The sequence below is a fragment of the Mastigoproctus giganteus genome, chromosome 10 (assembly GCF_048544385.1).
Source record: "Mastigoproctus giganteus isolate SK-2022 chromosome 10, ASM4854438v1, whole genome shotgun sequence".
NCBI classification, from domain to species: Eukaryota; Metazoa; Arthropoda; class Arachnida; order Uropygi; family Thelyphonidae; genus Mastigoproctus; species Mastigoproctus giganteus.
The window spans coordinates 69931417-69944370 of NC_143584.1; the positions used below are offsets into that span (position 1 = coordinate 69931417).

Sequence of the window (12954 nt, forward strand, 5' to 3'; positions counted from 1 at the left end):
ACAGAACAGAGGACGCATTCCAAAAATTCTTGCTTCAGCTAATATTGCCGCTTAGTTTCCAGAAGTAAGCACTGTACGGAAAAGATGTCATTTTGATTATGAAAGTAGAGAAGAAGCTATTCAGGATCCTCAACAAAATTTCAAAATTAACTTTTTATTTCAAATTATTTTCTTGTTAACTGAAAGGTTTAGAAATAGGAAAGAACATGTAGAAATATTTAAAATATTTTATAATATTTCTAAATTTAAAAAAAATGGTCATATAACAATTTCTTAAATCTTTGTAAAGATTTACATATTAAATTAAATGACAATTATCGTAATGAGTCCGATATTGATGGTTTAGCATTACTGAAGAACTTAAAAGTACTTCAAATTTATATAAAAGAAAATATTACTCCATCTGAAGTGTTGCAATATATTTTTAAAAACAATTTTAAAGATACTTTTCCAAATATAGCAGTTGCATTAAGAATGATTTTGTTATTTTTGTTTGTTGTTTCGTTATATTGTATGTGTGATATGTTGTAATTCTTTTCTTTTTCAATAAATTAATAATAATTATTTATGCCTTATTTTATTTTTTAATCAAAATATTTTGGGGCTGCAAATTTGATTTTGCTCACTGGTGGCACATAGGGTCGCAGTGGCCCTGATTGGAACATTGGAGAAATGAATACACACGTTGCTATGTTGTTTGTAATCTTTGCCGTTGGTACCTGATGAAGGCTGGTTTTGTAAGTCGTGTGACAACATCCTGATTTTTTTCAATTTTGTAATTATATATTTCTTATTATGCATATTTTATTAGTTATCTTCTCTCTCTCTCTCACATTTGCTTTCTTTAACCTTTTTTTTTTTTTTTTGTGCTATTGCTCTATTTTACATGTTCTTAAGTTTTGTATATGCTGCCTTTGACTGCACTAGACTACTTCCCTAATTTTCGACCTTTTTATTTCCACTTTCTTGTTATTCTATTCAATATATATATACATGCACCAATGAGCCAAAACATTATGACCAGTGAGTTGGTATGCAAATTGAAGCAACTGCAGGTGAACTACAGTGCGGGTCGGGACACTGTATAAAAACATCTGATACTGAGCTCCGTTAATCAGTGTTACTCTTGTTCTTCAGATGAGAAAGGTAGCAGACTTAAGCTTGTTTGATAAAGGCCAAATTGTAATGGCCAGACGACTGTGTCAGAGCATATCCGAAACGGCATGGCTGGTTGGGTGGTTAGTGGTCCGAGGAGGGGGAACCGACGAACCGCCAACAAGGTGTCCAACGACCACAGCTCATTGATGCTTGAAGTGAGTGAAGGCTCTCTCCGATGGTACGTGGTAATAGAAGGGCGACTGTGGCACAATTCGCAACTTGCCAGTAATTGGAATGCTGGTGATAGGAGTAATGTGTCACAACACACAGTACATCGAACCCTGCTGAAAATGGGGCTGTGTTGCTGCAGGTTGCTCAATGCCTGTGCTAACCACGGTCACCGGTGAAAGTGCCTGCAATGAGCACGGGAGCATCGAAACTGGACCTTGAGTGATTGGAAGAAGGATGTCGGTCCAATAAATCACATTTCCTATTGCACCATGTGGATGGCCTATACGTGTGCGTCATTTACCTGGAGAAGTGATGGTGCCTGGATGCACCGTGGGACGAAAACAAGCCGGTGGCAGTGGTATCATGCTTTGTGTAACGTTCTGCTGGGATACCCTGGATCCAGTCATCCATGTGCCGGGCACTCTGACATCTACCACCTAAACATCTTTGGTGACCAGGTACACCATTTCATTGCAACGGTCTTTCCCTCTCTCGGTGCCATCTGTCAGCAGGATAATGCCCCATGCCACACTGCCCTAATTGTTCGAGACTGGTTTGCAGAACATGAGGAAGACTTCCAGGTATTGCCCTGAACTCCCAATTCCCCAGACATCAATCCCATCGAGCATCTATGGTTTGTGTTGGAACAGCAACTCCGATCTGTGGCTTCTCACCCATGGACCTTACAGGAGTTAAACTATCTTCTGGTTATGTGTTGGTACCAGATACCACAAGACACATTTAGAAATCTTGTAGCGTTGATGCCTTGCATGATACGAGCTGTTTTGGCTGTCTGTGGAGGACCAACATCATATTAGGTAGGTTGTCATAATGTTTTGGTTCATCGGTATATACTGGTGTTCAAAGAAAGTGCCACCACCTAGGAATTTCATATTTCTAACCCTTTTTCACGATGGTATGTTACATTAATGATTTGTTTCATTAATGATTCTATTTGTGATGCTAGCATCACAAATAGAAATATAAACAAAAGATATTTATTAATAGTTAAGGCAAAGCTAAGTAATATTTGTCAGGTGCTCTCAAAATATTCCAAAATGAGCATTTGAACCTTTATACAACAGTTTTGGTAAACACGACAGTTATGGCTGAAATGTTATCAGACAAGGCAAATGTGCACCCACTTATCATTTGACTGGTAGGGAATTTCATTGTAGACAAAATGAAAAGTTCACCAGGTGAAAAATAATATATTTAGTTGAACCCTGATGATAGCAGCACACGGTTGAGCCATTGACAAGATCAATTTCTGAAGATAATCAACTGATAATTCGTGGTTCCCAACACGAATTATGTCTTCCTGAAGTTCAAGAAGGGTCTTTGGTTTCTTTCTGGCAACTGCAGATTCCAAACGATGCCAACAGTTCTCTATAGGATTCTGGTTCGGGCTGTTTCCTAGCCAGCTAAGTTGTAATGGACTGTTCTTCTAACTATTTTTTCATCTATAACAAATGTAAGCACATTGCTGTTGAACCTCTAATGCGGAAATGAACCTAAAGTAACTACAAAAGTGCCTACCTACAGTTTTTTCTCAATGACAAGGAGCAGAGTCGTCCTGAATGATGTAGTTACTTGGCAGGTTGAAATGGTCTCTAATGGTTGGCAGCAATTTGCCTTCCAATATAGCCAGCTATCCATTGGCATTTATAGAACCCTTTATAAACTGCAGGTGACCTACTCCGCGATAGGAAATGCACCCCCTTATCATTTGGCTGGTAGGGAATTTCACTGTAGACACCATATAGTCTGGATGGTATTCTTCACCACGTCTATGGCGAATTGTTTGTCTCCGATCAGAGGCATGCAGGTTGAATTTCTTCTCATCCGAGAAAATAACTGACTTCCACTGCTCAGGGGTCCATATGACATGCTCCTTACACCAAATTAATCAGGTCTTTTTCATTTTTTGTGTGAGTAGGGACTTCTTTTTAGGATGACAAGCTACAATTCCATTTTTTAAGAGGTGTCTTCTGGCTGTTACTGCACTTTCTACCACTCCTGTATGTTCTTGCCATTTTCTTTTCAGCTCAGACGAAGAAGCTTTATGGTTTTTAAGACATAAGGACTTCAAAACGCGGCCCTGTTTTGGCGTTGAGACTCGGTTGCATCCTTTTCCTTTTTTTCCTATCAGCTGAACCAGTATTCTTGAGTTTGGATAGAAATCTACTCACTGTCGACTGATTACAAGACATTCTATAAGCAATATGATGTGAAGAACATCCTTCCTCACGTGAAGCAACAATAGCACTCTTTCTTCGTGGTGTCAACTGCATGTAACTCGCCATCCTGACACAAGCAAGGAATGATTGCAACTCTTGCAGAGTGTGCTTATATAGTGTTAAGTAACGGCTAATGCAACATTACTTCATCACCTGTGCGTGTCAATCTTATCTGATGCAATTTAATCTGTAAGAAATATTGCCATATACTTAGGTTATCCTGACGACAATTACAATTTTAAGGGGTGATGCACTTTTTTTGAACTGCAGTGTGTGTGTGTGTGTATATATATATAAAGTGAAAAAAAAATTGAAGGAAATAGTGATAGAAGGTAAAAAAAAAGAAAAAAGAGAGAAAAAATATATAATAATATATAATTAATTACAACATTGATAAAATAATTACAAAATTGACAAAATAAGGATGTTGCCCGATATTTTACAAAAGGCCAGGATTGCAAGCAAAATAGCAACATGTCTTTCCTTTCTGATGTAAATCACAAGCCAAAGGGTAAAAAACATAAATAAAAATGAGAATAAAATTTGCTATTGAAATATAAATTTGTTACCAAATGGAAATAAAATTTTGTGAGCAAATTAAAAATTTTTGTTCCAAGGATTAAGAAGGGGGGCATTTTGAAAATGCCTTGTGAAGTTTACAGTTGATACTACAAAGATGAGAAATTTAAAACTGGAATCGACAACAGACATTTATAGAGATGTATAACTTATTAGTCTAATTCAAGTTTGTTTTTGGATCTCTGTACTTTTACTTGTATGTTTTCAAATCTCTTTGTGAATTAATACAAGTCTGACCATTAATTATATTTAATTTTTACATTAGAAATAATTGTCATATTCTATACTCTTTTATTTTTCTTACTTTTCTAGCATCTTGGCAAGCTGTGTACTGAATACTGCAATCTTTCTCTAATACATTTTTGTAATGAACACATATTTTACTTAACACTCCTTTTAAGCTCCGTTTCACTGGATAATGTAATTTCCATATTTAATTTTCATTTCAGTATGTTAAATCCATCCAATCTGCTTTTTAATGCTGGGGCACCTGCCAGGTACCCCTCACTACGGCTGTGCTACTATATATAAAAAGCAAGATTAGTAGAGACAGCAAGATTAGTAGAGTAGCACAGCAGTAGTGGCGGGGTACCTGGCAGGTGCCCCAGCATTAACCGTTAATCAGTGATAAAAAATCTGAAATTTTTTCTACCTTCCTAAATATAGTCGCAGTTTCACTGTTAACAGTTTCTGATATTCTTATGGTTTTCATATTAAAATTGAGCACGAGAACTTGTCAAGTGCTCCATCACCATTTTTGGAACTATTTGAATTTTGCTTGAAGAATTGGATGGTACCAGACAAGTGCTGATGCAGTGTTTTTTAAAGTTTCAGGTTACTTGTTTTTCCTTTTCCACTAGATCAGTAAACTTCTACTATCTTACCCTAGTTATATTTGAAAGATTTATTGTTGTTTCCACAGCACAAAGATGATAATTGAAACCCAGTGTTCTCATAAAATGGGTGCTGCTCGGTGGGAAGAGTTTCAAACTTTGCACATTGTGAAGATGCCAAATTTAAGATATATATTGAAATAAGCATGAAAATGGAAGCAACTAATGATATTGAACTAATAATTGTGTGCTGATGCAGTGTTTTTTAAAGTTTCAGGTTACTTGTTTTTCCTTTTCCACTAGATCAATAAACTTCTATCTTACCCTAGTTATATTTGAAAGATTTATTGTTGTTTCCACAGCACAAAGATGATAATTGAAACCCAGTGTTCTCATAAAATGGGTGGTGCTCGGTGGGAAGAGTTTCAAACTTTGCACATTGTGAAGATGCCAAATTTAAGATTTTCATTTCAGTATGTTTAATAATTGAAATAAGCTTAATTTTATAAGCTTAATAATTGAAATAAGCTTAATTAAATAAGTTTAATTGAAATAAGCATGAAAATGGAAGCAACTAATAATATTGAACTAATAATTCAATATTACATACTGAAATGAACTAATAATATTAACTAATAATATTGAATATTATTAGTTAATATTTTTATAGATAATAGCAGAAATATATGCACTTGCATGCACAGTTTGAAATTTAATGAACTTATGGTTTTCATATTAACTGCCTTAAATTAGAAAATGGAAGAGACTGATGCTTCTGTTTTATGCCTAACGTGTTTTTTTTTGTAATTTTATCAAAATTAATAATTTTTTTAAAAATAAAAGTTGTAAAAACACAGCTTGTTTTAAAAATTAAATTTTTTTTAATACACTTAAACAGTTACAAATAATAAGCATTGCAATTCATTAAGAAAAGATGATATATTGTCATTGTGCATGCCAAATGAATAAATAAATAAATAAAAAAAATAACATTTTCCAAAAGTTAAGAAAATGGGATGTCATTACTGCTGGGTTAAAAAAAAAATTGCATGTTTGTCAAGTTGTTACACAACAGTGGACAGACATCAGACTGACTTCATGAAGCTAATTAAGGGCTTATGCATTTGTGATAGTATCTAAAATGTGCCACCATTTGATTGCACTTCATTTTTTATCATTTAATTATTACTTAACATTATTGTATTAATTGAAATTAATTATTTTAATGTTATATTTAAATTTGATCTTTCTTCTAAAAATGTAAAAGGTGCTTTGTTTACTATTTTGAGGTATGATCTTATTTTGAACTTCCATCCTTCAGATAACAGAGCTTCAAGAACAGTTACAGTATTTGCAATCACAGAATAGTGCCTCACCTAGTACAAACTCATCTCTCTCTGCCAGTATCACTAACCAACCTGTGACATCTCCATATCCATGTTCTCCAGTGCTCTTTAGTTCAGGAACTCAGGTCTCATATCTTCCACAACCTGTACAGCAACAGCAACATGTACAACATTATGGTCAACAGATTCAACAGTCACAAATACACCAAGATACTCCATTATTGTCGTCTCCCCAAAGTCATACTATTATTCAAGAAATAGGTACATGTTCAGCTCCACTCCAGTTGCAAAATGTAGAACAGGTATGTAAATATTTTGAAAAAAATATTTTTTTTGTGGTTTATTACTGTTATATTAATTCACTGGTTTTGACAAAAAAAAAATAAATAAATAAAAAATATATATATATATTCACTGCTTTTTCACTATTAACAAAGGCACAATGATGTAAGGAAACAGGTCTGTTTAGCACCAGCCTTAAAAGAAAACTAATAAAAAAAAAAAAAACTCCCTAAATTTTCTAATATATATTCTACAAGTTCTTACGTACAATCTTTCTTAATTTAAGGACAAACCTAGTTTCTGTCACCTGCTAAAGTTAAAATATATTTCCATTCTGTAGTTTACTTATAACTTTAAGCCTTAAATATTTCAATTTCTGCTGTAGACATTTGACCTTGAGGTTTTGCAAGCTCTTTTCTCCCTCTCTCTTTCTCTGTAGGAATACTTGCTTTTTTCTATGACAGTAACTAGCCTTGTTGCTCTTCATAGCATTTTTTCTAATAGATACACATCTTTCCTGAAATGGTGTCTCCAACTATGTATACAAGTTTTGGGTTAACCGATGTTTATACCGAATAGCACACAAAAGGATGTTGTGGCATTTGAAAAACTGTAACTAGTATAATTTAAAGTGTACAAATGAAAGTAAAATTGTCTGTGGGGTGTTTTTTTTTGAATTTGCAGTGAATATGACAGAAAAGTCATAAGAGCAGGCATACTGTTGTGTCCCAGGTATGCCTGAGATTTCAAATATAAACTTTTTGTGGTCCTCTTTTTGGGGACCCAAGTTCATATTAATTTTTGCTTGAATGAAGTTTGCAGTTGACGCTCCTTCAGCTTCAGGAAAACACACAAAAGCCACAATTCTCAAACCAGCAATTACCTCCTTGCCTCCCCATATTTTCACTCTAGTGGGGCATGGGCACGCCCCACTGAAAATGGGGGATCACCTTCCTATCCGACCCCTCTTCTTCCTATTTCACCCCCCCAACCTTTATGACCTCCCCTCCCAGCACTTCTCTTTTACAACGACTGCCCCACATGTCCAAATTTAAATCACATCAAATTTTACCGGACCTTTTAGGCTCTCTAGAAATAGTTCTTTCAGTGTAAAACCTCACACAGCGCTTTCTAAATGGTTTTACTGAAATCAACCGCGATCGCTCCAACCTTTATTTTAGGTCCTAGTCACCAAAATCCCAGTAAAGTAAGTGGCAGGACCTGCCAGAGTATAATTAGTCTCTTGGTACACCCGGCCGGCATCCCCGTCGCTAGGTATGGTAACGCCAGGTCCCACTAGGGGCCCGCCGGCCAAGAGGCAGGATAAACAATGGCCACAACAAACTATATACCTCATGATCCCATACATTATTTTAAACTTCCGGCATAGACAGGGTACTGTCACTCAATACATAGCACATATGAGGAGATGGGAGAAATCCCCGGAGCCATCTGACCCTCAACATACCTATACCAGCAATTACCACATAACAAATATTTTGCAGAGGAACCTGTCAGACCAAAACCACCAGTATTGGGTTTACAAATTTGCACATCACTGGCACAATCAAACTGCCAGTGATGTGCTATAAAAATAACATTAAATAATTGAAAAAGTACAGAATAAATAAGCTGTGGCTTACATCCACTGCTTATTTATAGCACTCCTACTTAAATAATGGTGCAAATGCTGCTGGGAACAAGCACGGAACAACCATTAAATAAGCGAAGAATCCTATCATTATTTCATTTTTTTAAATCAAATTTATTTTATTTGCTAATTTGATTTTAATTTTTAAGGTAGCAGTTGACACCTTTTCAGCATTACTTGTTGGAAATGTCTTCAACATGCCGTAAGGGTTGATACCACATAAGAGTTAAAATGCTGTGTGTGTGTGCGTGTGCGCGCGCTCCATATGAACAATGTGAAACTAGACAGGCTTGTTAAAAACGTGCCACATAGCATGACCTACTAAACTACACTGAACTTTTGAGTCTCAAAATAGCTTTCCTTCAGATCAGTTGCATGTCAGAACTCTGCATCTGTATGAAAATCACAAAAGAAAAATTGTTATTGTTAGGTGCATTCAGTGCCTAAGTAGCAGTCTAATACTTTTTTTCTCATATAAATTTCATTGAACAAAAAGTAACTTCAAAAAATCTGTTTCATGTTGCCATGTTAGTACTGTGACTTGATTTTTTGGCATTTCTAACTGAGAAAATTGTGAAAACAGATGTATCAAAATGCCTTTTATAATCATAATTACTTTTTCCTCTGCTAGTGGGATTTAAACAGCCTAGTTAATACATCACTCAGAGCAGAAGGAACTTTGCAGTGCGTTGCCTTATTATTGTGCTACTTTAAATAAAACAAATGACATAGCCAATTGGTTTTTTGTTCTTTTTTTTCTTGTCATTTATTTTAAAGAGACCACATGCTGTCTGATGAGGAACCAGCAAGTCCTGAAAGAGGCTATCATAGCAGCATATCAATTGCAGATCGTCTATTTGTTTGAAAGTACAGCAGAGCATCAGTTACCTGGAATAATTGATGTCAAGACCTCTTTCAAATCGGAAAATTTTCTGGATAATTTTTCTGCTAAGATTAAATAAATTTAATCTAATTATTTAATTAAATAAGGTTAAATAAATTTAATCTTACCTTATGATTAAATTAAATAATTAAGATTAATTAAATAAAAAAAATTATAAACTAATCTCGGAAAACAGAAAAATTCATTTAGGCATTTTTATACAAAACATGAAAATTAGAAATATTTTTAAATGCTCTCAGTTTTTTCGACTTACCAATAACAAGCCCGAACAATCTGTGCATTCCAATGACATTTGCACACACAGCAACGGTAACTTGCTCTTTTCTCATCTTAAAACCTGGTGCAGGCATTTCTCTTTTAGTGGCTAGGGTTTTTTCCTTGGTAATGCTTCTCATAATAAATCTGTCTCATGAACATTATAAACGTTTTATTTTTCGTAATTTGCTTAACTGAAGCGAACGTACTTTTAAAGGACACCGCTGCCGATTCACCTGCAAAACGTTTCTCACCTTGAATAGCTAGTTCACATATACTGTGTCTTGGTTTAAAATTTTTCAGCCAACCAGTGCTTGCCTTAATATCTTCATTACCTCTTAATTTTGGATTGAAATCCAGTGCTTTTTCACACAAAATTGGGCCAGACACTGGTTCACCTAAACTTCACTCTGAAAAAAACAAAAAATAGAGTGCACTCTCCAAAGTGTCATTTCCAAATTTTGACATCGTCTTTTTCCTGCTAGATCCTCCTTCACTATTCATAATCAACACCAATTCTGTTATAGCATTGGAATTTTTCTTGATGTCGTAAATTGTTGAAGTCCACATTAAACTCATTGGAGAGATTTCCTAAATTTTCACCTTTTTCAATTCTATTAATAATTTCCCTTTTTTTGTTGCGATGTTAAAACTATGCGTTTTAACGTGTGCTGGAGGGAACTCGGGTGTGTCTTATATGAATTCCAGTGTTACATGTATCCTTCAATTGTCAAATTATCTGACCCATTTATTAAAAAAATTAGTTTTGATGAAATTTACTGACTAATTTTCACTGGGGATGGCCCTTAGGTGATGCTGAAATTGTTCTCAAGCGAGCCCCTTATTAACAAATTGGCAGCACATCCCTATATATAATGTTTTGTGCTCATTGCAAAGACAAAGTTTGCTGTTTCTCAACTGTTTAATGCGTGTGAGAAAGTCAGTTTATGACAAGTATTAGTCCTAAATATCGAATGCCCTGTTGCTGTTATGTTGCCCATGCACTGGTAATTAGTTGTCTGTGCACTTTCAGATTGGAATCTGGATACTGTGAGTGGCAAAACTATTGCATTAATTAGACAATCAGAATTCTGCTGGCCCCAGGAACACATGATGGGGCAAGACAAACCTTATCTTGTATAATTTGAGTAAGGCTTAATAGCATTAACTATTTCATAATTTGAAGCTCTAACCTTTGTATAGTTTATGTAAAAAACTAATTATACACTTCATCCTTTTATGTATTTGTATTCTATTGCATAAGATGACACCTAGATGAAAAATGAGGGAAGGTTGAAAAGTTTCTAGCATCCCATAGAAGGAATGCTGGAAAACTCATTTATTTTTCAACTTGTACCCTTTAAGTCAACACACTTTCTAGCATGATCCCCTAAGTTTTGTAATTCACTAAAATGAAATTCAAAAGATTTTCGCTCAAGCCAGTTGTTGACTGCATCCATCATAGCATTGTCATGTTGAATTTATGTCCTTTCAAGACCTTTTTGAGATTTGGAAATAAAAAATAGACTGATGAATCAAGCTGTTATAGCATACACCCCCTACTCTGGTGAGTAGGGGTGTATGCTGTAATAGCTTGAACCCACAGACACAAGCACTTTGTGTGCTGGTGCATTGTCTTCATGCAAGATGGCTCCTTTTGCCAATTTCCTACTCCTCCGAGCTTCAGTTCCTCGTGGAAATGTCTCAGTAGATTAGAATAATACTTAGCATTGATAATGACACCTCTTCCAAGAAATCAACCATGTTCACTCCTTCTACATCCCAGAAGTGGCTGCCATGACTTTCTCAGCTACTTCTATACTCAACTTTTTGGAAAGGGAGAAGGATGCTTCCACTGTTTCAGTTGTTCTTTTGTTTCACGGTTGAAGTAGTGCACATGTTTTGTTCATAATGACTTACCATCCCCAAAACTGAGCTTCATTAGCTTCAAAATGCTGCACAATCTCATGACAACACCTCACTGTTTTTTTTCTTCTAATCTGCATTCGCTGCTTCAGGGATCCACCTTGAAGAAACCTTCATTCCTAAAATGTTCACAATAATGTGAGCTCGCTCATGGGAGATGTTAAATGTAGCCTCAATATGCTTCAGTGTCATTCTACAGCCTTGCGTGATCAGGTCATGAATGGCATCCACATTTACAGGGTCAACACAGTAACAGGCCTCCCACTCCAGATTGCATCTTCAATACTGTCTCATCCATGCTGAAACCTAATTTTTGACCAGGGCATATGAAGGACAAGATTTCCCAAATGTTTGCAGCATGTCTGTATGAATTTCTTTCAGCAACATTTCCTTTAAATGAAGGTGGTCATCGACTGCATGGTGCTTGATTCTTGCAACATTTGCAATCTTTATTCACCTTCACACTTCATTCTCCTCTGTAAAGTAGAATAATATAGTTAAAAACCTGAATTTTTTTGTGACCACATAAGAAGAGTCACAGCACAGGTTGGCAATATTGTCTTTCACAAAAACCTTTGTGCTCTATATTAGGCTGAAAACCTACCCCCCATACAAAATAAACAGCATATAGGAAAGAAAATACCAAAAATTTTGGGCTTCCCAATAAATTTTTCAATATCAAACATGATAGCTAATTGCTACAGCAGCAGCAGCATACTAATACAGAGTTGAGAATGTGTGTTGTCTGCTCATCTGGTTTCAAAAATGTATCAGCATGTGTGGGCAGAAAATTAAGGCATCCATCAACAAAAGAAAAAGTTGAATATAACTGATCTAATATATGGCTGGCACTCATTTGAAATGAATCATTGCAATGACTAGTAGATATTTTTGAAGCATGTAAATGCACACAAAAGATGTCCTGTACAATATCATTTAAGCATATATGGCAAAAATATGTCTTTAAAAGTTTTAAAACTAGTTTTAAAATAAAAGTTTAGGAATAAAACTTTAAAAAAATTTTCCTTAATTGAGCACAATGTCCATTCAACCTTCAGTTCTGGCTGGGTCGTCTATGTTTTCCAGCATTTTTGGAGCTGGAGGGGACCTATGTGACTTACTAAAAACCCTGTGTTCTTAGATCTTTTTTTGTCAGTGATTTCTCATACTCATCAAAAGCTTTGATGAAACAATTTCGAATCTTTTTATCTTTATATTGCTTATGCTTATTGTTAAATATATTTGACATAATATTGTTATTTCAGGATTCTGCAGGGTTGATTAACCATCCACAGACATTTACAGCTGCAGGAGTTGATGTTACACTGCCTCTTCCTGAAACACCAGAATTAACCCAAGATCCATATGAAATTAATATTCAGGAGGAACCTGCAAAAAAAACAAAGAAGCGTGCTCAAAAAGGTGAACCGAAGAAGTCAAAAACACCAAGACCCAAAAAACAAGGAAAGTCAAAGTCTTCATTTATTGCTGGAGATGAAGGAAAAGTTAGTATTTAAGTAATTGAAATGACATTTATGCTGCTTGCTGTTATCATAATATTAACAGCCTGGCCATTTAAATTAATGTGTGCTGTGGGGCAGCGTAATGA

General features: G+C 35.3%; 1 protein-coding gene across 1 annotated transcript in view; it reads left to right on the forward strand.

The window, feature by feature from the left end:
- The window catches only part of kis (chromodomain helicase DNA binding protein kismet), a 1089809-nt gene that overhangs the window by 100084 nt on the left and 976771 nt on the right, over window positions 1-12954 (forward strand). The window contains 2 exon segments of the mRNA XM_090383876.1: window positions 6303-6629; window positions 12611-12850. Of these exon segments, the coding sequence (XP_090240002.1) occupies window positions 6303-6629; window positions 12611-12850 (567 nt within the window).